This window comes from Erigeron canadensis, chromosome 9 (genome assembly GCF_010389155.1).
Source record: "Erigeron canadensis isolate Cc75 chromosome 9, C_canadensis_v1, whole genome shotgun sequence".
Classification (NCBI taxonomy): Eukaryota; Viridiplantae; Streptophyta; class Magnoliopsida; order Asterales; family Asteraceae; genus Erigeron; species Erigeron canadensis.
In genome coordinates this window covers 22533847-22560523 of record NC_057769.1, presented here as the reverse complement: position 1 = coordinate 22560523, position 26677 = coordinate 22533847, and the positions used below count along the sequence as shown (strand labels likewise).

The window sequence follows — 26677 nt, the reverse complement described above, 5'->3', positions numbered from 1 at the left end:
AATAAGATTGTATAAAATATGTATTGATAGTAGTATATGAAAAAAAGGGTTTTGAGGAAATGAATCCTTTTAATAAAAAGTAGGAAAATAGTAAAGGTGAAAGAGGTAAGAAGATAATAATTTAGCAAGAAAAAATGTAGATAAAAAGAATGAACTGGTTAGGAATGATCTAAAAACTTCGTAACAAATACAAATTAAGAAGAGGAGAAACAGAAAGGAACCTTGAGTTTGAAGTTAATTGCCACTTGCGTTCCGAGCGATTTGGGTATGCAAATAATCTTGACGATATCATCACATTTCTTTTTCCTTTACTCCCTAATGAAAACCACTGATACAAACAAACAAATAAATCAAACCAAATCTATATTAAAAAGAGGTACATCATGTACCGTACTACATGCATGTTTCCAAGGCTTTTTGTCTACAAATTTATAAAACAATTAAGATGTGCTTACTAAAAAGAAAAAAAAGCGTACGAGTATTACATACACACTATACAACAAACAAATAAATCGAACCAAATCTATATTAAAAAGAGGTACATGCATCATGCATGTTTCCAACTTCCAAGGCTTTTTGTCTTAGAAATTTATAAAACAATATATTAAGATGTGCTCCACTGCTCATCAGCTCATGTGCTTACTTTTCTTTTTAAAAGTTATTGCACCGAGTAAATAACAAGGCATTCAATTTAAGAAATAATACACTTTTCTTTTTAAAAGTTATTGCACCAAGTAAATAACAAGGCATTCAATTTAAGAAATAATACTCACAGGGTCAAGATGAAAATCCATGGGTAAAGGTTGGTGATGGGTTGTATCCTACAAATGGTGTGAGTCGATGAAAAAAAAAAAACTTATGAAAGCTTTTAAATTATGTATTAGAGCTCATATTTTTACCCTTCATTTACATATAAAACGTTCTAAAAGTTCACGTTTTAAATTAATACATTTTTTCAAAACCTTAAAAAATGTTGTAAATAAAAAGTTTTAAAAGCAAGGTTAACCTTTATAAGTCTAAGATCTCAGGTGTACACACTGGCACACATGAAACTTTTCATATATATTCATATATATATATATATATATATATATAGGGCTGCCAACGAGCCGATCTTTTATCGAGCAACTCGAACTTGACTCGATCGAGTCAAACTTTTATCGAGTTCAAGCCCGAGCCCTAAATTAAGGCTCGAAATAATTATCGAGTCGAGCTCGAGCTTTACACAGCTCGGCTCGAATACTTATCGAGCTTTTCGAGCTTTCCATATATAATGTAAATATTTACATATATAATTCTTAAATAGTAAGTTTCTAATTCTACAAGGGCTATTTGTTTAAATTTTGTTATAAGTGATATATATTTTCGAGCCGAGCTCGAGTCATGTTTATAGACACAAGTTAAACTCGAGCCTATTTCGAGCTCTTCAAGTCGAGCTCGAGCCATATTGTAGGTACAAGGAGTCGAGCTCGAGCCTACACACTGAAAGCTCGTAGAGGGAGTTGAATAATATAGAAAGCTCCAACATGTGGTGCTTGTTAAAATATAATTGTGTAAATAGAAAGTATAACTAGATATATAAGATAAGTATTAATTAAGATATAAGTCGAGGGAGTTGAATAATATAAAAAGGTACGTAATTATTGATTAAGATTGTTAAGGTAAAGGTAATATACTCTTCTCTAATACTCCGTATTAGAAGTCGAATGATGTAAGAAGGGAGAGTAAAATCTTTATACAGTATTATTACATATACAAAATAGGGTTAACGTGAAAATCAAAATAAGAGTGAGAACTTTTGGTGTGGATTTTAAATCATTAATATTTCTTATTTTAAGAAAAACTTATTCCCAAAAGAAAAATTTTAAAATTAAAAAAAATATATGATTTATGGATACAATACGCGTTGCCTTATTGGATATACAGGGTTATCACCGGACGTATCTGGTAATAGTATGGATTTGATAGACGGCAATGGTTCTCACACTTGTTTAGTCTATCTCTCACCTCCCCCCCCCCCCCCCCCCCCCCACCACACACACACACATATATAATATAGGGTTGTTTTTTAGTGAGAACACCCTTAAAATGATAACAAAATGAGAACATTTTAAAACGTGATTTTGATGCATTATAAGTCAATAAAACTAACAAAATATATAACTAATTATCATAATTTTAGTTTTTAACAACGCATTCATCCATCAAAACTGACAAAATTACCTCTCTAAATTTATGTATCCATTTTGATGAATATGCATCTAAGATGGATGCACAAAACAAAAAAATGTGATTTTCTCAATTTTAACGGATCAATGTTTTGTTAAACACTTAAATAATGATAATTAGTTATAAACAATGTTAGTTTTATGGATTTTTTATGCATCAAAATGTAATTAATAAGCGTTCTCATCGTGTTTTTATCTTAAGACTGGAATATATATATATATATATATATATAATGGTAATATAAGGCTGTCGGGTGTTTAAGGGTAATGCTACACTTAAATTAGTAGGGGTATAATCTTATATGAGAGAATGAAAATAGATGATTTAGGGGTGATAATAAGTAATCTCGTACTTGTTGGCGGTTCCCTAATGGTGTGAAGGATTAGCCTCACGCCACCAAGTAGTAGAGTGAGTGAGCTTAGGTGTGTGTGAATGCATTGGTCCTTTAGAAGTTCCATGAAGGGGTATTTATAAGCATCCAAAGGAGATTAAGAAATTGGGCTCGAAGGAAGAGTAGGAATTGGGCTTAACGGTTACCCTAACGGTAACGTTAGACACAAATCCGTTATTTTGGACAGCTGTGTTATTTTTATAGGTTTGGAGGTACAAGTACAAGACGTACATGTTGGTGCACGTTCTTGATCGTACTATATGTCTGCTAGGCGTCCGTAGGGTTCGGAGCCTGTCGACTTGCGACTTGCATTAAGGGTTTAACTCGCGTGATTAGTGTTGATATCCGGAGGATCCGGAGCATTAGCGATGGTACATCATCAAGCCCCCTAGCCCAGTGTTATGTTCTTCATAATAATGGGATAAAGTTAATTTTTACAATAATAAAATTTTTGTTCGTATTTGAAACTCGTAGCCTTTTTCTTTTATTGTTATTATTATTATTACGTCCTTTCCCCCCGAAAAAATAAAAAGAAAGTGAAGACAAAATAATTAATGCGCCGCCTTGTCTTTTGTTTTTCTCTCGTCAGTGGGGGACACGTCTCTCTTGGTTTGGTGAATCGTCACAAAAAAAGGAGGAATGTCAGAGTTAGTGGGATACACGTGTGCGACTGCCCGTCTTCTGCCGTTTCGACACATCCTCCCTCATGAACAGTGACCCTTTTTCTTTATAAATACTCGCCTTTTCCCCTCATTTTTCTCGTTTTCTCTCAATTCTCCCAAACTCTTCTCCTCTTATATTTATTCCGTAGGCATCATAATATCTTCCTTCTCCCGTATTCACCGCAGGTGTGTTTTGCTTTCTTTTAAACGAGTTTTATTATGGGTAATAGGAAAGATTTGTGCATAAGTTTTTGTAAAGTCAAAAAAGATGAATTAGTACAATTTCTCTCCGAATATAGGTTCCCCGTAGGTAAACACTACACTCTCCCTCGCCCCTCTGACAACGCGAGGATGGTTCCTGAAGGGAAGGTAGCTTTATATATGTCTATGTTTGAGGTAGCAAATGTCCGTTTACCTTTTACCACCCTCTTCCTCGAAGTATTACAACATTTTAAGTGTCATATATCCCAATTAACTCCCTTCGGAGCCATTCGTATAACAATGTTTGAGGCTATTTGTCGTGCGCACGGTGCGGAGCCTACAGTAGGCAATTTTCGGAAATTCTTTTGTTTGGGAGCCGATGGGGACTGGTTTACTATTCAAAAAAGACCCGGTTTGAAGCTTCCGGAGTGTGTTTATGGTGTTGTTGCCTCCATTAAAGGTTGGAAAAATAGGTTTTTTTATGCCGACGCCTCTATTGTTCCTGACATATATCCAACTGTTTTGAAATTGAAAGGTCATGCTCGTGGTACCTTTGCGGATACTGCGGATGAGATTGAATTTGATCCAGAATTGGTGTCGAAGTTGTGTAGGCCTACATTGAGCCGGACCCTTCCTGAAGCTATCTTATATTTAGCCAAATTAAGTCAAGTTTGGTCATACCATCCGGCGGTTCCTAGGCTTGTGAATAAGAAAGGGGAGGGTACGGAATCTCCGACCCCTCCTGCAAATATTTTGTATTTATACTGGGATTTAATTGTGCTTTTAATATAACTTGTTCTTGCTTTGCTTGCCTTTATTGTTTTCATACATATATTGTTATTGTTATTATTTATTTATTTTTAATTATTCGCAGCTATGGAATTTTTGGCTTATATGGGATCTGCTCTAGAAAACATTGATGCTGCTCCGGTGCTTCCGGAAGGCCAAACTGCGAAAGCAATTTCTTGTATTTCTCATGAAAAAGATGTTGTCGTTCTGCAAGAGACGGCGGAGACTGTTGCCTGTCGGAAAGAAATTGAAGAAGACTTCGTCAAGCAAGTAATGTTGAATAAAAAGGGGAAACAAGAGGAAACTGCTACGAGTGGTACATCTGAAAAGAATTTAAAGCGGAAATCCACCAAAAAGAAAATTCCAAAGACTCGCAAGAAATCCAAACCATCCGAGGATGTGGAATCGGAGGGTTTTGTTGGTGTGACTGATAGGGTGGTTGAGGAGGAGTTTATAGCGGAGCCTCCGAAACATGGTGTCGGCAAGAGCCCTATGGCTGTGAAAAAGTTAAAGAAAGATCAAACTCAAAGTCGTCCGGATGTCGATAGCTCTGGTAGTGATGGGTCCAACACTGGTGATGAGACAGAGCGGGATACACTTCATCCTGAGCACATTTCAGAACCTCCCGTTTCAAAAAAGCCATTAAAAATGGTGTTCCCCCATATTCCATCTGATAGCTACTTGGACAAGAAGTTTGAGTATTTGAACACACTTGCTTCTGATACTAACCTTTCTGCTTCCGCACTTCTCGCAATCCCTGCTCCCGGTGCCTTTGTGCCTGTCCAAGCAGCTACTTCGTCCGCGGCTCGTTCGAACTCATCCGTTCAAAATCCTTAAGATTAATTTGTGAACAATTCTTATGCTCCTGTGGTCTGTAATAGCCTTTGTTGGCTTAATACAATACTCTTTTATCTTGCTTTATTTTCTTATGAACAATATTTATGTTCATCTTGCCACTTTTGCAAGTTTGTTGATGCGTAGGCTCCGTGGGAGGCCGTAGCATGTTAATTTTAATAATAACACTTAGAGGAAAATTCTAAGGTTTATCTTGCCACCTTTGCAAGTTTGTTGATGCGTAGGCTCCGTGGGAGGCCGTAGCATGTTAATTTTAATAATAACACTTAGAGGAAATTTCTAAGGTTCATCTTGCCACTTTTGCAAGTTTGTTGATGCGTAGGCTCCGTGGGAGGCCGTAGCACGTTAATTTTAATAATAACGCTTAGAGGAAATTTCTAAGGTTCATCTTGCCACCTTTGCAAGTTTGTTGATGCGTAAGCTCTGTGGGAGGCCGTAGCATGTTAATTTTAATAATAACACTTGTATTTAGGGAGTGCTTTGCAAAATCTTCATACTGCCTAGGTTTGTGTGACCTTAGGCGGATGTACTTTCATTAGTTTGGCCGGAGCCTTTATACATGAGGACATGGGCCGTAGCCTCAGGAAAACCAAAATTACAAATAGCATCTTTTTAATTGTGATCCGTTCCATGTCCTTGGAAGGGTTTCTTCTTGAAGTGTTGCTAACTTGTAGGATCCATTTCCGCAAGCTTCTATCACTTTGTACGGGCCTTCCCACTAGGGTCCTAACTTGCCTATCTTCTCAGCTTTGCTTGCCTCATTGTTCCTGAAAACGTAATCTCCTGGCCTGAAAACTTCTTTTTTGATTCTTTGATCATAATACTTCTTTATTTGTGTTTTGTAAGCTCTTTCCCATATCGAAGCTATTTCTCTTCTTTCCTCAAGTAAGTGCAAGTTTTGTCGGAGTTGTTCTTCGTTTTCTTCTTCATCATTAAACCTGCGGATGGTTGGTACACATGCCTCCGTCGGGATCATTGCTTCGGAGCCATATACAAGACTGAAGGGGGTTTCCCCGTTACTTGTTTTTGGCGTTGTACGTAGGGCCCATAATACCTGATGCAATTCGTCCAGCCATCCACTTTGGCACCTTCCCAACCTTGTCTTGATTCCGTGCACAATCTGTTTGTTCATGGCTTCGACCTGTCCGTTAGCCTGTGGGTGGGCTACGGACGTGAAGCGTTGTTGAATTTCCAGATTTTTGCAAAATTGTGGGAAAATTCCTTGACTAAATTGTTTTCCATTATCACTGATTATAACTTGAGGTATTCCAAATCGTGTCACCACTTGTTCCCATACAAACTTTTCCATTTGCTTACCAGAAATTGTGACCAATGGTTTAGCTTCAATCCATTTTGTGAAATAGTCCACCGCTACAACCAAAAACTTAACTCGCCCCGGCGCCTGCGGAAAAGGTCCCACTATGTTGATGCCCCATTTAGAAAAAAGGCCACGCTGCCGTTACTGGAATGAGTTCATGTTTCGGAGCCTTCGGGACTGTAGCGTGGAGTTGACATGATTCACAAGTCTGAATTGTTTTCAAAGTATGACTGTATAAAGATGGCCAATAATAACCCATTTTTGTAATTTTTGCTACTACCGTTCTGGGACCTGCGTGAGCTCCGCAACATCCCTGATGTATTTCTGCAATGATCATTTTTGCCTGATTTGGTCCTACACATCTTAATAGTGGCCCCAGATAGGATTTTTTGTAAAGCCCCTCCTCTCGGAGAATATATTGTGGAGCCTTGATCCTAATTTTCCTTGCTTCATCTTTGTCCGCTGGTAATATACCACTTGTCAAATACTCAATTATCGGGGTCATCCAATTTTGGTCTTCCTCTTCAACAGGTGCCACAATGAATTCTTCTATAGAACTTTTTGGTAAAGTTTCAACAAGTACCTCTTTGGTTAGATGGGCGAAGGAGGTGGAGGCTAATTTGCTTAAGGCATCAGCAATTTTGTTACGGCTTTGGCTAATGTTCTGTATCCGGAACGTTTTAAACTTATGCCTTATTTGCCTTACCTTTTCCAAATATTTCTTCATTGCTGGCTCTTTTGCCTCATACGTTCCATCTACCTGAAAAGCAACTATCTGTGAATCCATGCAAGCATGAATATGCTCGACCTTCATTTGTCTTGCAATTCGTAACCCTGCCAATAATGCCTCGTATTCCGTAGCATTATTTGAGGCTTTGAAATCAAAACGGAGTGCATAAGTGAATTCCTGTCCTTCTGGGTTTGTTAAAATGAGTCCTGCTCCGGAGCCATCCATGCTAGAGGCTCCATCGATGAAAAGTTTCCAAGTTTCTGACACTGGCGCCTCCTCCGACCCTTCCGACTTTGCCTCTTGTATGATCTTTCTCTTATTTTGTGCTTTTGTTGCTGGGACTTCTGCCAGAAAGTCTGCTAATATCTGGCCTTTAATTGCATTTCTGGGTTTGAACTCAATCTCATGCTCTCCTAGCTCTACTGCCCACTTTGCCAATCTTCCCAAAACTTCCGGCCTTGATAAGATTTGCTTAATGGGCTTGTCGGTTAACAATTGAATTGAATGTGCTTGAAAATAGCGCCGTAGCCTTCGGGCTGCGTGAACTAGACCCAAGGGCCAACTTTTCAATTTCGAGATATCTCGTTTCGGGAGCTTGTAAGACTCTGCTCACATAGTATATTGGCTGTTGAATTCCTTTCCTACTTGCTATTAGTACTGCACTTATAGTTTCTTCGGAGGCTGCTAAGTACATTTGGAGGACTTCTCCAGGAATCGGAGCTGTCATGGTTGGCAGTTGACAAAGATAATCTTTTAACTAGGTGAAAGCCTTTTGTGCTTCTTCCGTCCATTTGAAATTTTGCTTTTCTAAACAACCTTTAAGGGTGTGGAAGAAAGGGAGGGATTTATCTGCTGACTTGGACAAAAAACGATGAAGGGCCGTAAGCTTGCCATTGAGGCTTTGGACCTCTTTGAGGGCATGCGGAGGCTTCATATTTTGAATATCCTTAACTTTTTCCGGATCGGCCCGAAATCCTTCTTTTGTGATCACATGTCCTAAAAATTGACCCTCCTCAACTCCAAACGAGCATTTTTTAGGATTTAATTTCATGTTGATGGAGCGGAGCGTCTTGAACGTTTCTTCAATATCTACAAACATATCCTCTTCGCTTCTACTTTTTATTACCATGTCGTCTACATAGACTTCCAAGTTTCTCCCTATTTGCCTTCCAAACACCTTATCTACCAATCTTTGGTACGTTGCCCCTGCATTTTTTAAACCAAATGGCATTTTCTTGTAACAAAAAATCCCTTCCGCCGTGTAGAAAGCTGTTTTATCCTCATCGTCCGGGTGCATTTGAATTTGGTGGTAGCCTTTGTAGGCATCTAAAAAACATTTTAATCGGAAGCCTACAAGGGATCCACTTTCCAATCGATTTCCGGAAGCGGGTAGCAGTCCTTGGGACAAGCTTTGTTGATGTCAGTGAAATCGACACACATTCTCCAGCCTCCATCATGCTTCCTCACCATTACCGGATTGGCAACCCAACTCTCATACTTAACCTTTCGAAGGATACCAGTTTTTATTAAATCTTCCACCTGCTCTTTCGCAGCCTTGCGCCGGTCTAGGGCAAGGCTCCGGCGTTTCTGCCTAATAGGCTCCAAGTGGGGTCTCGTTTTTAAATGATGTGTGTCAAACACTTCACCATCTATTTTTAACTCTCGTGGGACACCCGTCATGTCTGCGGGTGTCCAAGCAAACACATCTTTGTTCTTTTCCAGCACTTCCTTGAGTTTTCTTTTATATTGAGTTGGCAATTGTTTTCCAATCATCACATGTTGTTCCGGATATTTTTCATTGATAAATAATTTTTCCGTTTCCAATTCCAGGCTTTCATTTTTCTTGGAGCATTCTCCGACCTCCGTAGCTCTTATCTGCGAGCACTGCACCTCCGGCCGTATCTCTGTTTTAATGGAGCCTATCCCTTGCGGAGTTGGAAATTTCACCACTGCATGAATTGGAGAAGGTACCAAACCCAATTTCCTCATTGCTGGTCAGCCCAAGATGATGTTATATGGTGATTCTGCCCTTACTATTACGAAGGTTAAAAATTCTGATCTTGTCCGCGGAGCCTCTCCAATAGTGACATTGAGTGTGATTTCCCCCAACGACCACGTTCTTTCATTTGAAAATCCCACTAGGGGGCTTATATTGTCTTTTCTCTTTTTTCTTAATGTGGCCTTTAACTTCAAAAAACAGTGCTCATACATTATTTCACATCCACTTCCAGTGTCCATATGAATTCTTTTTACTGGGTGATTGCCCACGATGGCTCCGATTATGATCGGTGCCTCCGATGCTTCATCATCTTCTATAGTGGGAAAACTTATGGGGATTTTCTTCCAAGTTTCATTTTTGATGCTTTCTCTTTTGAATACCGGACGTTTCGGATGGATTGTGGCAATTATTTCTTCCAAAGGTTCCACCTTAGTGTCCGGAGCCTCAATCACTGGATTTTTACCATTATTCTGCCTTGGTCCTGGCTCTTTAATGCCTTTCAAGAACATTGAGTATTTTCCAAATTTCATGGCTTCTTCGACTTTGTGTTTGAAGACTTTACACTCGTTTGTCTCATGACCATAACGATTGTGAAATTCGCAAAATTTAGTCATATCTCTGCCTCGAAAGTTACCTCTCGCCGGAGCCTTTTCTGTAGCCAGTATGTCACGGGTATTCTTTGTTGGGTGCTGGGCGTTTGAGTGGCTTCCAGAGGCTCTGTTGTGTGACCTATTAAATGGTGCTGTTCGGAATCTTTTGTGGCGAAAGTTTCGATTTCTTCTATTTCTGTCCAAATCTTTTCCATAACCGGGACTTGTGACTCCTCCGGCTGTTTCTTTGCCCACCAAAAATGTGTAGGTCTTATCCATCAACACCGTATATTCTTGCGGAAGGTCCGTAGAAAGAAATTCTACGAGGGGTTGATAACGTAGACCATGCACGAAACCTGATATTTTTTATTTTCACTGAGGCCTTTCATCAACGCTGTTTCATCTGTGTAACGAGTTATGAACTGTCGGATCGTTTGTTCTCTCTTCTTTTGATATTGTGGGCCTCTAAGTGCATTTTCTTGCATTTTCTTTGTTGACTGAAATGAGAACGAAATTTAGCTTTCAAATCTTCGAAACTGGTGATGCTACCCTCCGGTTGGGCATCCAACCAGACACGTGCCAAATCTTTTAGGGTGAGAGCAAACATGTGACATGCTATTGGGACATTCCACCTTTGCATACGGATCATTCCGTTGAAGTGTTTTAAGTGATTATCCGGATCTTCTTTTCCATCGTACATTTCTATTCCTTTTGGCAATCCTCCTTCTGGTAGCGGATAGTCTTCGATCCACTGTACAAAAGGGCCTGGTTCTGTATGTACTATCATGTCTTCTTCACTTGGAAACCATCCCGGAGGCTGCGGACCATATCTTGTATTGCCTGAGGTATGCGCGTGGTGGTAGCTTGTATTTTGTACTTGTCCCCTACCAGGCTGCGGAGTAGAAAAATACGTGTGAGCATTTCCGGACCTCCTGGTAGGCTGTGGGGTGAAGTATTGATGAGAGTTTATATTTTGGTTATGGGTATGGCGCAGGGGTGGACTGTCATAAGCATGATAATCATGATTGTATGTTTGGCCTGCTATGCGGACATACTCTTCTGCTAAAGGTGGAAAGTTCGGAGCCCTTTGATATTCATATCGATAGTTATGCCTTGGAGAAGCTTCGTCAAAATGAACTCTTGTTCTTTGTCTGCTTCCGGAGGCTCTGTAAGCTGGTGTTTCTGCTTCGAAATCTTCTTCCGTCGCTTCCTCTTCATCAGAAAATGCTAGTCTTGTTCGAGCACTTTTCCTTTCGATTTGTCTGAGATATTCTCTTAGAAGTGGTGTGAATTCCTCCAGCTGTCTAGCGGTCGGAGGGGCCGTAGGCGTTGTTCTTGAGGTTTCAAAACCTGGAGGTGACCGTGGATCACCTTCCTTTGCCATTCTCGTACAAGATTATTGTTATTTCCGTGTGGATGGCGCCACTTGTTTAAGGGTAATGTTACACTTAAATTAGTAGGGGTATAATCTTATATGAGAGAATGAAAATAGATGATTTAGGGGTGATAATAAGTAATCTCGTACTTGTTGGCAGTTCCCTAATGGTGTGAAGGATTAGACTCACGCCACCAAGTAGTAGAGTGAGTGAGCTTAGGTGTGTGTGAATGCATTGGTCCTTTAGAAGTTCCATGAAGGGTATTTATAAGCATCCAAAGGAGATTAGGAAATTGGGCCTTAAAGGAAGAGTAGGAATTGGGCTTAACAGTTACCCTAACGGTAACGTTAGACACAATTCCGTTATCTTGGACAACTGTGTTATTTTTATAGGTTTGGAGGTACAAGTACAAGACGTACATGTTGGTGCACGTTCTTGATCGTACTATATGTCTGCTAGGCGTCCGTAGGGTTCGGAGCCTGTCGACTTGCTACTTGCATTAAGGGTTTAACTCGCGTGATTAGTGTTGATATCCGGAGGATCCGGAGCATTAGCGATAGTACATCATCATCGGGTATCTAAGCTTAAGTGTGAAACACTCACATACTACATTTTTAAACCATAAAAACTCATGGGCCCAAACATTTATTCATTAAACAAGAAATACTAAAAATTAGTATGTACGGGTTTCCACACCTAGACTTGGGTGTCATATAGCCTTAAATTCAATTTTCCATATATATATATATAGTATGTCATAACTGTACCGCTTTGCCTTCTTGAAATAGGAAGCCTTTGCAGATCAAGTCGGAAAAATTCTTTATTCTTTCACGTTGAGGAGAGAACCTATCAAATATTTTTTTACCACTAAACTCAAATTTAGTGTTTGAAATCTTGCACAGGCTTTCATAGTCTTTGGGAAATTAGGCTCCCATATCTCATAATCCTCCTGTATTTCAAACAATTGAAACATAATTAAATAGACGATTCCTTCAATTTACCTTAATATGAGTAGGGTAATCTTGACTTTTAGATGAAAATCAAAGACCAAGATTCAAAAATGATCTTTGAATCTTGACCCTTGATTTTCAATTAAGAATCAAGATTTCACTAACTTGACTCAAGTTGGAGAAATAACTTAGAGAGAATCCCAATTTCCCTTTTAGATTGTTAGTAATTAACAACTAAATTTAGAGAAAATAAGTAAGTACAACTTTGACAAAATAATAATGAAGCAACAGAGGATAGGTTTTTTCCTATGTGACACTTATATTTTCATGACAACTAAGCTTTTTCCTTAGGTGGCATTTTCTGATAATTTTAACGTTTTTTTTATATATTGACATTTAAATATATATTTTTTAGTGCTCATGCGACACTTCATTTGCCACGTCATCATTTGTCTTTGTGGACATTTTTATTTATCAATTTTAAATAGCAAATAAAAAAGCTAAATACAAGATTAAAACTCATGACTTATAACTTTTAATATTATGCACAAACCATTTGATATAACTTAATATTTGTTTATTTTTTTGCAAACTACGGTAGATATTTTTTGAATATTAACACTAATTAAAAGACATTGATAATATATTGTCGATCAATGTAACTTATCTCTTTCTATATTCCTTTGTATTTAATTTTCTTTGTACGGGGAATGTAATTTAATTTAATATAATATAAAACTAGATTATATTGATAATTACATATAATATTTTACTAACCGATTATATTATCAATGTTAAATTAGATATTCACTCTATCAATTTCACACATATATTTTTGATATTTAAATCTATATTTGTAACTTATTTATATATAACTAAGATTCCGCATTTTGATAATATATGAGCATAAAGATGTTTATATGCTTTAGACCGTGTCTTTTTATTAGTTCAATGACAATTATCATTGTTTCAAATGAGTTGTTTATTATATTATATTTAATAAATATAGATCATATAAAAAAGAGTTTTATGATTTATAAATATTTACGTTTCATTAGTCATGCTTTAAAATTTTTGATATATATTACATATTTATAAATTACGAGAGTAAATAACAGCGCATTGCGGGGGTGAAATGGTGGAGGTGATAGGTCATAAAGTGTAATAGGTCATAGAGTGTGATAGCCAAATGCCTTAAACGTACGGGGTTCCGCCTTCAGATTTAAAAAATTGTCGAAAGTATATCGAATGACATCTCTAATAAAAGAGCATGAAATTTTAAGAACACCCATGTAATTTTTATAATTTATCGATGTATGGTTTTTGAGATAAAAGATATGAATGAATCGGAGGAATAAATAATTTATGGAGGAGAGAGAAAAAAAAATGATTGGTTGATATTTGAGAAGAGAGAAAGAGTGTTAAGTAAATATAAAATTGATATATGGGCATTTTGGGAAAGTAAATGTTGAAAATTTAAATGTAGACAGAGAAGATCTGCTTTATAATATAGTATAGATATAAATAATTCTATTATATGCATCAGTTATAAATTGACTATTTTTTAATATAATCATAAACTATGAATAATAATGTTATTTTCAATTAATTTTAAATTACGTTCTCAGTCAGCCCCGGACAACGTGCGGGTTTAATCTAGTTTCTAATAAAGTGATGTATATTATAATAATAATAATAATAATAATAATAATAATAATAATAATAATAATAATAATAAGCATTTCAATTTTCTACAACTATTATTTCATCAGAAACCATGCTTTAGAATTCTTAATCATTAATTTGATTTTAATTTATTATTGGAAAAGAACATCACAACCAATATCTCAGCTTTTAACGTCTTTTCTTACGTATTTTAAAAATGTGGGTAATTTTTGTTAACTTATTTGAATTTTATAAATGAATGCAAAATATTCACATTTATAAGCTGGAAAAAACATTGTAATTGTCACACCAGAAAGGGTTTTAGAAAATGTTCACACATGTATATAAAACTTAAATATTCATATGCACTTATATAGGAAGATCAACATATAATAATTAATAAGTATAAACAAAGGTAACTGGTAAAAGTTTAAGCATTTCTAAGGTTGTTATTGTAGTGTATTTCGTTTATTTACTTTATGATAAAATCTAGAATTATATTAATCCAATTTGGTTAGGAATGCAATTAATGAAAGGAAATTACTAATCTTATAAAATTATTATGAAAAGAATGCACTTACTTGGTATGCCAATGCCAATGTAAGTTGGTCAACCAGCTCACTAGCACCTGGCCGATATATACCATAATTTTGAAGGCATTTAAAGGTGATGGCAGAATATGTATCCAATGATTCTTGCACAATTTGTTCTTTTATACCTTTAAATATTTTCTCATCCAGAGTATTATTTTTATACCACGTTTTAGCCAAACGGACTAAAGACTTATAGTAGAGACCCTCAAATTCCTCTGCACATGCCAATTTCCCCAACATCATCTCTAATAAAACCACACCTAATGAATACCTGTCAGATGTTGGATATAAAAAACCCAACGCTTCGTATTGTGGGTCTATGTAGCTCAGTGAGCCATATGCATTATTCTCATCAATATGTTCAACTTTCTTTGGTCCCCTAGCATTTGATAACTCCTCTAAATTAGAAAGTTTAGCACTCCAATCACCGTCAAGTAGAATGTTACTGCTTTTGATGTCTCTATGTATCATCGGAGTATCTTTGGTGGTGCCACCGGTGTGAAGATATTCCAATGCCTTTGCAACATCGATGCCTATCTTGAGACGTTTCATCCACGTAAGATTAGCATTGTCCAAATGCTTATCCAGTGTTCCGTTTGAGGCATGCTCATATACAATTATTTTTTCACTCATTTCATTACAATACCCTACAAGACCAACGATATTTTTGTGCTTATGTTCAAAAAGAACTTTCAACTCCGTCATAAATTGTGAGTTTCCTTCATCCGACTGGCCATCAAATCTCTTTGCAACGATTGGGGTATGTCCATTAGCAATTCCAAGTGAAATTTCTCCTTCATACAACCTCCAAAATCTTCCTTTTCCAGTGCAGTTGCAGTCATTGAAGTTTTGTGTGCCTAACTTTATCGTTTCAAGTGAAATTTGGAGGTTGTCCTTCCTGTTATTCTGTGAATTATAACACTCTCAACCTCGATATATATATATATATATATATAGGGATGGTAATATAAGGTTATCGGGTATCTAAACTTAGGTGTAGAACACTCGCATACTAATTTTTTAAACCATAAAATTCATGGGGCCCAAACATTTATTCATTAAACAAGAAATAATAAAATATTGGTATGTGAGGGGTTCCACACCTAAGCTTAGATGCCCGACAACCTTATATTCCTTTTTCCCTATATATATATATATATATATATCTCAAATGAAAATATTTACTTCAAACTTTTGTTTAGTATCAAAATTTTACGCCAGACATCTCCATTCAATCTTTTAATTCAAGTACAATGTCGTTTTATGATGTTTAATATTACAAGCAGTTGTACAAATGTTAAAATTATTGATTTTTTATAATATCATATACTGTATATGTAAAATCTCAAATTAAATGTAGAAATGTTAAAAAAAAAATGTAGAAATGTGTTTTATCTAAGTTTGAATTTTAAAGTTAAAAAATAGTTATTATACATATAAACAATAATAAATGATCATTTGAAAACTAAAATTTCCATGAAAACGGAAAAACTAGTCAAAACACACTGTGATCTGAACCTAACACAATAGTTTTCTAAAACACATTATGTTAAGTGGGTTTTCATCATTTGAAACTAAAATTTTCGTGAAAACTAGAAAACTGTCAAACACACTGTGATCTGAATTTAACACAATGTGTTTTTAATATGTTTTTCAAAAACACATTGTGTTAAGTTCATATCACATTGTCTTTGAACAATTTTCTGATTTACAACGCTATCAAAAACACATTGTGATTTAAACTTAACACAACGTATTTTAGATTACACAATAAAAACACATTGTGTTTTATAAAAACATAATTAAAACACGTTGTGTTAAATTCAGATCACAGTGTGTTTTGAACCAGTTTTCTAGTTTTCACAGAAAATTTAGTTTTCAAACAAACATTTCACATATATTATAATATAATAGGTTCATGTGGTTAGAAACTATTTTCCAAAGAATCAAATCTTCAAAAAATGTTCAGACAAAAACGGTTACTTACTTGATAATTTAAAGATTTCTCAAGCTCTCTAAGGATAACTTCCATTGTTGGACGGCGAGCTTGAGCTTCCGCTACACATTGACTTGCTATTTTTGAAAATGTATATAAAGAATCGTGATTAAGGCCGTCATCAAGCACAAAAGTATTTTCACCAGATTCCTTCATCTGTGGATCTACCAATTCCTCTATAGTTCCGTCATTAAAGCATTGTCGTACTATTGATGGAAGCCCCATTGTATTGTAGATATTATCATATGCCACATTCCCAGACAATATTTCACACAAAACTACTCCGAAGGAATAAATATCCGAGCTAGTTTTCAAGTTACCGGTTTTCTCATACTCTGGATCCAGGTACACTTGGGTACCGCCAATGTTACCCGTATCGAGGGTGCTACGTAGGTTATATGTAGGATGTAGTTTGGAGAGCCCAAAGTCTGCAATCTTTGCCTCCCACTTATCATCTAATAAAATGTTAGCGCTCTTTATATCCCTATGTATTATGCATTCTTTGTCCTTAGTGACCTCATGAAGATAACGTAATCCATGTGCAATATCAATTGATATCTTTATACGTTTATCCCAAGTAAGATTCGTGATGTTATCATTCTTTCCTAAATACGCTTCAAGACTTCCATTAGTTGCATACTCATAAACCAAAATCATCTCAGTTTCTTCGTTACAAAAGCCAATAAGAGAAACTATATTTGGATGCTTACACTTGCTAAGCAATTCAATTTCAGCTAGGAACCCTTTTTCTGCTTGCCCGTCTCCCCTGCGGAAGATATCAAAACTAAAGATACGTTTGATAGCTACAATGCCACGTCTCTTGGGCACTTCAACTCTTTTCTCTCCTTTATTCAGTGTCGGTGAAGTTCTGCTATCAAAATAGTCAAGTTCTGCTTTGTAGACGGTAGCATATCCACCTGAACCAATGCTATATTTTTCGGAAAAATTGTTTGTTGCCAACTTTATGTCGCCCAGTTGGATTTTTAAGTGATCCAATGTTTTCACCTGTAATAAGAAAATCATGAAACATTTTCTTGTCCCTTATAAATCATTCAATTTATTTATTTGTTCCTTAGTCAATGGATTTTCTAAACTTAGTATTTTTTTCTTAATTAGATAATCCAATAACTTGTAAACCAAATGAACAGGTTACGTGATTATGTGTGCATTTAATTTTACCTGCAACATTTAATCAGTCCATGTACTTTAATTAGATATCTTTTTTAAAATACCTTTCTATCTTTCAAAACATTAAAAAATAAGATATTTGGTAGATGGAATAAATCGAAGTGGTAAAGAGAAAAGAAAACAAATTTGCTAGCAATAACGAATGCCTGAAAACATTATCTAACTCAGCAAATTATACGTACACAAACTTTCTTATGCATCTAAGGGCGCTACCTGGAAAAATTTTATGAGAGGGCAAAATCGAAACTAAAACTTTATACGTTTGCAAAAGGACCAATCATATTATCCAGACATCTATCAAGTGCAATAGATACCATACTCCCCTTCAAAATAAATGAAAGGAAAAAAAAATCTCTTAAGAGTTTACAGTGGGAATTGGCCCTCATACGGCCTCTCTGCTTATGATCATGATAGACAGAATTATTGATGTATATTTATTTTATTTTTTGAACAATTAACCTACTCAAAACAAATCTAACAGGTGACAAATGAATTGACATAGATAGAATTAAGTATTATATGTCGTTACCTTCAAGTGGTTAGATGATGTAGCTTCTCCAACTGTTGAATGTTCCTATAATATCAATGATCACAAAATTGAGAATTAGCTAGTTTACCAAACTTATAATTCAGAATAACAGATATATATATATATATATATAATATATATATAGGGGAAGGGAATATGAGGCTGTTAGGCACCCAAGTTGGGTGAGAAACCCCTCACATATCCTTTTTTAAAAGGTAAAAACATGGGGGCCCAAGTATTTATTCAAAATATTAAAAAATTAGTATGTGAGGGGTTTTTCACCCAAGTTGGATGCATAAGAGCCCCATACTCACTTTTCTCATATATATATATATATATATATATATAAGCGATTGATGGCCTTACAAGACTTTCATGTTTGCGCTGAAGTTCCAACGCTGAGTTAAGTCTTTGGAGAACTTTTTTCATATCTGGACGTTCTGACGGTTTCTCCTTCAAGCAAAAATAAGCTGTCTCGGAGAAGACGATTAGTGATTCCAAATTCATCTGTACTCGGAGATAGGGATCGATCATATCATCCAGGGTCTTCTCTTCATAATGAACTCGGGCCAATCGAGCAAAGTACAATTTATCATTGTGATCAGGAGTGCTTAGAACAGACGATGCATCCCTCCCAAACAGAGCTTCAAACAATACAACACCAAAGGAGAAGACATCTGACTTATGAGTCAAACCTCTAGTGTGTTCATATGCTGGGTCCATATAGTATAATGAGCGGTTGTATTTATCGGTATTGTAAAGCTGATTCCTTTTAGCTCTAACAGCAAATCCAAAACCATGTAACTTCGGTTCCCAGTCGTGATCTAGTAAAATTTTGGAGCTCTTGATGTTACCATGTATCACACAATGATTCACTTCTGCATCATAATGAAGGTAAGTCAATGCACGTGCTATACCAACACAAATATGGAGTCTTTGCATCCAACCAAGGGTTGAGCAACTTAGATGTTTGTCCAGGCTTTCATTTGCCTCATGTTTGTTTATGATCACTAGAGTATCAACCATCTCACAAAATTTGAAGATAGGAAGGATATTTTCATGCCTGAGATCTTTTAGCATAATAATCTCGTTGGCTGCAATGTGTAGTTGCGTACATCTCCGTACAACAATATTGATCACTTCTCCTGATGTCTGCACGAGTCTTCCTTTGTAAATATTTGAGGAAGTAGTTTGTTTAACAAGATTTTCATCAGCATAGTTGTTGGTGGCTGATTTTATGTCTTCATATAGGATAGAACCACGGTCAATATACTCTACAGGGGACAGAACAGATGTGTCAGACACTCAGACAATGAGAAATGTAAAAGCATGGAAAAGGGGGTCGGGAGACAAGTAGATAGGTATTCACAAACTCTTTCTACGCTTGTAAACAAATTGGAAGCTCTATTTTACATACAAATTCAAATAATAACAGTAGACTTTTTTTTTGGTGGATTATTTCTCTCTTCGAATGGGATTACATGAATTCAATATGAAAGTGGGCTCTTCTTTTTCAATACAAGGAAGTCGACCATACTCTTCTAGGGTCATATAACAAGGTGTCTTTATAACTGGATTGACCAATTAAAGAATGACACCCACACAATCAATAATGTGGTGAATTGAAGAAATGAGTGAATAACATCTTTTCATTTTCTAAAACATACTAGTAATAACTAATTTGATTTTATAATAAACGCATATATTATCTTTACCTTTAAAAAGTTTTAAATGCAAATTATATTAATCCAGAATATCAAGTCACATTAAAATTTTGAAAGTGTATGCCATATTAATTTAACATTATCCATATATATACCGGATTAAATCAAGAAAACCATAAGAGAACTTACATTTTCTTTGGATATATAGATCAGAAATATCATTATGCATAAAGGATACTTTAACTTATCAATGCATCATATAAATTCTCATTTTTTCTGATTTATTTATTATTTGAATGTAACAATCATAAGAATAATAATAATAATATCTAACCACAAAAACATCCTCACTTAACTTTTTTCCTCAATTAAAAACCTCCCTTATTAGTTATTACTAGTTCATTCCAAATCCCAAATCAACCATTCATCCCATTTTCAAAAAAAAATTCTAAAAGCATTAGAAAGCTGAATCTATACAACTGTGTAGTTAATAGCGGCGCTATAGCGGTGCTATAGCGGATAGCGGACCTGAGGTAAAATAGCGGTCCCACTATTAGCGGCGCTATTTTACCGATATCAGTGCTAGAGCGGTCCAAAGAGTGGTAAAATAGCGGTGTTATAGCGTTTTTTTTTTTTGGCCAAAACTTGAAAGAAACACTAATTTTTGCAAGTAGTAACACAAATGTTTCAAATATGGACACTTTTAAGTTTAACTTTTGCTATTTCTATCAAGTATAAAGTATTAATTGATAATCTTATTAAATATTAAGTATTAAGTATTATATATATATAGATATTGCATAATATTTTCATTACCGCTATACCACCGTTATCTCACCGCTATAACCAACGTAGCATGTAGCGGAACTTGACCGCTACACCGCTATTTTAGTAATTAACTACTTAGCTACACAAGAAAGAATAGTACCTCAACCAAAACTAGGATGTTATATATGGGTCATCACACAAATTTGAACATGACTAAACGTACAAGAATAATAAAACATCATTAGATCTAAGCAGGTTTGTTACTCACTTTAGTTTCAGATTCATTAACCTTTTTTTTTTCTTGTTTGGGCGTCGTTGATGGGGATTCGGTGTTTCTTTAGAATGGCTTGTTAGTTAGTTAGTGTATCCAATCCTAGTAGTGACATCCAAGTGACATCCAAGCGGGCAGTCTGCTAGAAATTGGAACCCGAAGGAGACCAAGGGTACGATAACACGGCCCGCACGCGTCCGAAGAGGTAAATGTCCGAAACCATAGGGAATTGAGATTCGATCTTTGGTCTCTAAGCCAACATCCTCTCCCCCATAACCTCCAAAGAGGGCCCCAGGTGAAGTGGTCGAAGATAGAGCTAGCGGTTGTTGGTAGTGAAGTTCTGGCAACTAGTGCGGTGGACACCATCAAAAGATCCACTGCTTTGAAAGTTCGAAAATATATATCTTGATTTAACTTATTTGTTTTATTAAAAGCAATGTTTTAAAAAATGGTTCGACCGTCTGGTTTATGCATTGTTGCTTTAGTTAAACTGTTACTGCGTTAAACAGACCGGCCTTTGGTTCTTCCCGGTTCCACTGGTCCATTTTACCGGCCAGTTTTTTTGTTTTTGATTTTGAAAATGATGATTTTAATACCATAAGTTAAGTATTTTGAATAATAAACATATATTAAGGCAACGTCATTCCTAAATATTCTAACAAAAGTTGAGGATACTAGAATAGAATAGAGGAGGACATCGGAATACCTGGATTTTCACCGATAATTATGAAGGGAAACACTTCAACCATTCTAGTAAATATCGACTCGCCTGGGTTTTCATCGGCAAAGATGGAGGGAAACACATCAACCCTTCTAGTAAATATCGACTTGTGTTGAACGTGCAACGACAGGGTAAGTAGAGATTCCAGAGTATATATAATCTCAGTCATGGTAGGACGATGCTTTGGATAATTTGCTAAGCATCTGTACGCAATTCTAGCAAACCCCTTCAAACATTTTGGGGATATTTCACCCCTTATATCAGAATCAACTATACTCTTTAACTTGCCTTCTTTGATCGAGTCTTGTGCCCACGTAGCTAAACCAAATTCAAGACTCGTATCCAATGGTCGCTTCCGACACAACACTTCAAACAGTACAACACCAAAAGCATACACATCAGACTTCCTTGTGAACTTTCCAGTGGCAAAATAGTTTGGATCAAGATACCCAAAAGTGCCTTTTACAATAGTGTTAACATAAGGGTATGGTTGATTCGTTGGGCCTACTCTGGACAACCCAAAATCCGATATTTTAGCTACCCAATTTTCGCATAACAAAATATTTGAGCTTTTGACATCTCGGTGTATAACACCAAACTCAATACCGGTACCAGTGTGAAGGTAGTCTACCCCACGGGCGGCGCCTATGCATATTTTTAGCCGATCAACCCAAGAAAGACGGGTGCGGAGATTATGGAGATGATCTTCAAGTGTTCCATTCGGCATATACTCATATACTAGTATCATTTCTCTTTCATGGTAACAATAACCAATCAGAGACACTAGATGAGAGTGACGCAACTTCGAAAGCATCTCGACTTCAGCCCAGAACTCTGTTGCCCCATGATCAGAAATCAGATCTAACCGTTTAATAGCAACGGCAACATGACTAGTTCCAACCGTAACTTTACCTTTGTACACTTTTCCAAAGCCCCCTTTACCAATCACGAAAGATTCATTAAAGTTTTCGGTTGCTAAAAGGATTTCATGTAGTTCGAATATACGGCATGGTTGTAACCGTTGTGCAGTGGAGGGGGGAAGTTGAGACTCCCCACTATCTAAAGACATCATTGATGAATGAATATAGTTTAACCATGTAAATATATAAAATCATTGATGGAGGTCAGAAAAAGTGAAAAGTGAAAACAGAGAGCGACCCAGCGTGATGACTTTTCAAGTCCACTTTTTTTTAAACTGCACATTTTTTAAAGCTCAAGTAATGCCACTTAAAAAAAAATTATAAATTAAACTTTTAAATTTAATAAACATAAATAACCTCTCTTTAAATTTTACATAATCCTCCTGCTTTACCTAAGATAGATATTGCATGTTTTACTTAACTTTTCCCATTTTTTTCTAAAAGAGGTAGTTTTCTTCACAAAAGCGAGATATAAAATTATAAATACTGCGGCTTAACTTTTATTAACAATCGTATCTACCAAGATGACGATACAAAAATTACATATACAAGAATAAAATAAATTGAATTTACACCAATCGGTCAAATACTTAATACTACCATTTCTCTTTCTGTTGCTGTAAGAAAGAAATGCTAGAGACTCTTTAGTTGGAAAAACACCTTTTGTATTTATATTTTGTTTTTCGAAAAAACATGTAAAACAATATATGCGATTAAATCTTAGTTTTTCCAAAATAAAGTTCCAGGAAAACGAAAAAGATTGTGTCCACTTGTATATGCAAAATTAGAAAACACATTTTTATTGTTTTTAATTTTATTGGAGATCGAGCTGTAACTAGGGGTTTGTAGCTGGAGCTTGCAAATGGGTAGAAGCTGGGGCTTTTATTTCAATTCTTCTTACACAAACTTTTATTTTAAAAACCTTTCGGGGCGTTTAGGAACTTTTGAATTCAAATGAACAACCAAACATGGCTATAAGTTTAAAAGGGGCTTATATTTAAAAGTTTGGGCTTTTAACCTTCTAAAAGCCCCAAAAAGTCCCTAACCTGATTTTTTTTTTAGATACAGATATATTGTTTGATAAAATGTAAATCTGTCCAAACTAGTTATTTATATATATATTTTCTTTTACCAAAGTTTTTCCTTATATTATTCATTGATTATAAGTTGTTTGATTTATTTTTTTAGGTTTTATGATAAAAGGTAATCTTTTTCATCATTGTATAGTGATATTGAATATTTTTAAACATGCTATTATAAAACTGTTTATATGTTAGCAATTTATTTAGTTAGACGGAATTAAATCTACCTGTTTATTGCACGGAATTGAAGACTAGTTAATTTTTATTTAAGCTTGTGTTTATTTAACTTTAAGGCTTTTTAATAGTAATTTTCATTAAAAAATTTACATTTATGCTAAATAGTTATATCTAAAAATCTCTAATAAAATAATGTTATCGATTGTTTTATATAAAATATATATATATATATATATATTTAGATTAGACAGTGGATATTGTAATCTCATTAATGACAATGTTTATGAACAGTAACCGCTCTTAACCATCATTTATATAAGCTTATGCGGTTATTAAACAAATTAGCATTTCGCTGAATTGGTTTTGGCTATTTCCTTTAGATTTGTTGTTCGCGGGTTCGACCCCCATAGTCCTCTTATTTTTATACTCTTATTTTTATAAGTATATGACTGAAAGTTTACAACCTTCTCTATTATTGCCACGTGTATTTTTTGGGGGTATACGTGTTCTTCTTCGATATATTATGAACAAAATACATAGCAGGTACCATTACTTTAGTGTATCTTCCTATCCTTTCTTGCTTCCATACATCTGGATTTAAAAGGATGTAATTGGTATGTTGTTTATCATTCATTTTAACAATTAAATTAGATATTATCTTTGAATAATTCTGATTGTTAGTTTAGGGGGAATTTTTTTAATTATAAAAATCTTTTACTAAAGGTTTTATTTAATTTCGATTTGTGACAAATTTGTCTTATGAAACTTTGAGCATTAGATAAAAAAGAAAGGAATTATTCATATTTTTGGGTTTCTTAGGTTCATCTACATGATGTAACCTAACTATATGGTAACCACATAAAAAGATTAATCTTTTTCAAATATTAATATCATTAATTAAACATTATGTAATCTCATATCTGAGTGAATTATTGTTGGTATATCAAGTATGATGATCAATAATGCATTTGCCCCTGTTTCTTCTTGCCAACTTCTTCATCTACGAGGAACAGGTTTTTCAACATTTTCCACTGTAAGTGATTGCTTAGTCTTTCAGATTTGCAATGTTTTTCTAGCAATTAAATTTCAACCTAATTTTTACATTTTAGTTGAATCTTTGCAATTCTCATCAACGATGCTACCCAACGTGTTTGTTGTCTCTCAGTCTACTTTATTGTGCTAAAATATTTTAAACTTCTATTCCAAATACGAATACACAAGTTTACAAATGTTGATAGAACAATATGAAAATGCAAATACACCTATATGAATACTGTTTTAAACGTTATTAGTCTTTATTTCTATTAGTTGCGCAGAATCTTCTTTGTTAATTCCGATATGCAGTCAGCCACACGTTGTAACAACAAGCGTACACGTGAAATTTCTAAACAAACTACCGGCCCATCTACTTCTAGAAATGTTGCTTATACCGGTGAACAATCACGTCGTCAAGCCTCTCGACGTGCATCTATCTTAAATAACAACTTCAGGAGGGTCCGTTCATCTGAACAAGGAAGTTCCTCATCAAATCCCTTGGGCCTCAATGTAGGCTTACACTCTCAGTCTGCAGACCAATATCTTCTTTCTCCTGAATATATTGATATTGGAGACTGCACAAATGTTTGTCAATATTGTGGAGCTTTGTTTTGGTTTGATGAGCGAGTTTTGTCTACACCTTCTGGGCAGACAAATCATAAATTTTACTCTCCTCTCCCTTTTTCTTTCTGTAGTTGTTTCTTTTTTTTTATATATATATAATTAGCGATCTAAATTGTAAATCATTAATCACAGGTACCAACTCTCTGCAAAAATTGAAGACGAAACTGGAGAACTGAATATTACCATCAACCATAACTCAGCAACAACAATGATAGGCGTTGAATACCACCAGTTAATGATAACGGACACCTGCAGACCTGGCCATGCAATACCCGCAGAAATCACATCACTTGAAGGAAAATCAATGACGTTTCATATACAAGCATATCGAGAGCGAAGATCACAAAGAATAAAGGCAACAGTTCACAAAGTAACTAACATGCAAACGCAGCCTGCTTCATCATCAACACAGCATACCTTATCTCCAACAACACCACAAACAACTAAAACACGTTCTGCATCATCTAGGAGATTGGAATTCACCCCAGAAAGTAAACACATAAACTTTCATCTTCCATAGCTATTATACATACTACTAACATATCTACTTAATCATCTTTAATGCAATACAATGCAGGTACCCCAACAAAACAGTCAAAAAGACGCAAGCTGGATCATTAAACCATCAACGATCAAAAACTTCCGTACAAAGCAAGATGCCATATAAAACCAAACTTTTGCAACTGCTATCTTTTGTCTCCAGAAGCAACATGCCACATCGAACCAAACGTTTGCAACTTCAGTCTTTTGTCTCCAGTAGCGTATATATAGTTTAGAAGTAGCCAATGGCATTGTAACTTCAATCTTTTGTCTCCAGAAACGTATATATAGTTTAGTTTAGAAGTAACCAATGCCATCTTTAACTTTTTGTAACATGAAAGCCCCACTATATATGGGCATATGTAACTAAAACCTCTGTACTATTAGACAAAAATATTAGCTATGTTTACAACACAAAAGCGTTCGCCGATAAAACACAAAAGCCACGCTCTTTGCCGCCGCCCATCGGGTGGCCCAACTTTCCTAGTTTTAACTATGAACTTTAGGAAATTTCTAATAAAAATCTAAAAATCACTAATAAAAATTACATATAATCTATACTCTTTATTAAAAAGAATAGACTCCATGTTGAAAGTTATAGGGGGAAAATGTCAGAATTGCTCTCCATTAAAACAATACCTCATAAATACGATACAACCCCACTCTAAATTAAACAAAAACACCATTAGTCTCTCAACCTTTAAAATAACTATACTAACCATTATATTAATTAGATTTACATAATAGCTCACACTACTAGTCGTCACCACCGTCAGTCGCTACCGCCGCCCGTCACCATCGCATTGTGGCCACC

At 35.5% G+C, this 26677-nt stretch overlaps 2 protein-coding genes and 1 long non-coding RNA gene across 3 annotated transcripts; 1 reads left to right on the top strand and 2 right to left on the bottom strand.

Annotated features, from left to right (window-relative positions):
- Positions 1-240: 240 nt before the first annotated feature.
- On the bottom strand, positions 241-22554 carry LOC122583349. Its single transcript, XM_043755765.1, has 7 exons — positions 21471-22554; positions 18428-19335; positions 18062-18106; positions 16336-17349; positions 14337-15254; positions 11908-12089; positions 241-328 (listed from the first exon to the last, which is right to left on the bottom strand). Exons 1-6 carry the CDS (start codon positions 22552-22554, stop codon positions 11961-11963), a joined length of 4098 nt encoding a protein of 1365 aa, XP_043611700.1. The 3' UTR covers positions 241-328; positions 11908-11960.
- Positions 5846-8472, bottom strand: LOC122583350. Its single transcript, XM_043755766.1, has 3 exons — positions 7992-8472; positions 6726-7780; positions 5846-6529 (listed from the first exon to the last, which is right to left on the bottom strand). The coding sequence occupies exons 1-3, from the start codon at positions 8470-8472 to the stop codon at positions 5846-5848; spliced, it is 2220 nt and encodes a 739-aa protein (XP_043611701.1).
- Positions 22555-25272: 2718 nt separating the features above from the next.
- Positions 25273-26179, top strand: LOC122580833. The gene is made up of 2 exons (XR_006320891.1): positions 25273-25814; positions 25901-26179. It is a non-coding gene; the product is annotated as an uncharacterized LOC122580833 (long non-coding RNA).
- The last annotated feature ends 498 nt before the right edge of the window (positions 26180-26677 follow it).

What these genes read in the sequence shown, in the direction of transcription:
- LOC122583349 (XM_043755765.1), bottom strand. Translation starts at nt 22,554, where the DNA reads ATGTCTTTAGATAGTGGGGAGTCTCAACTTCCCCCCTCCACTGCACAA. An exon ending in AGCGCAAACATGAAAGTCTT is followed by an intron (nt 18,107 to 18,427) that starts GTAAGGCCATCA and finishes TTGATATTATAG; the next exon opens with GAACATTCAACAGTTGGAGA. An exon ending in AGAAATCTTTAAATTATCAA is followed by an intron (nt 15,255 to 16,335) that starts GTAAGTAACCGT and finishes TATAATTCACAG; the next exon opens with AATAACAGGAAGGACAACCT.
- LOC122583350 (XM_043755766.1), bottom strand. Translation starts at nt 8,472, where the DNA reads ATGCACCCGGACGATGAGGATAAAACAGCTTTCTACACGGCGGAAGGG. An exon ending in TTTCTTCCACACCCTTAAAG is followed by an intron (nt 7,781 to 7,991) that starts GTTGTTTAGAAA and finishes CTATGTGAGCAG; the next exon opens with AGTCTTACAAGCTCCCGAAA. An exon ending in CTCACGCAGGTCCCAGAACG is followed by an intron (nt 6,530 to 6,725) that starts GTAGTAGCAAAA and finishes CCTTTTCCGCAG; the next exon opens with GCGCCGGGGCGAGTTAAGTT.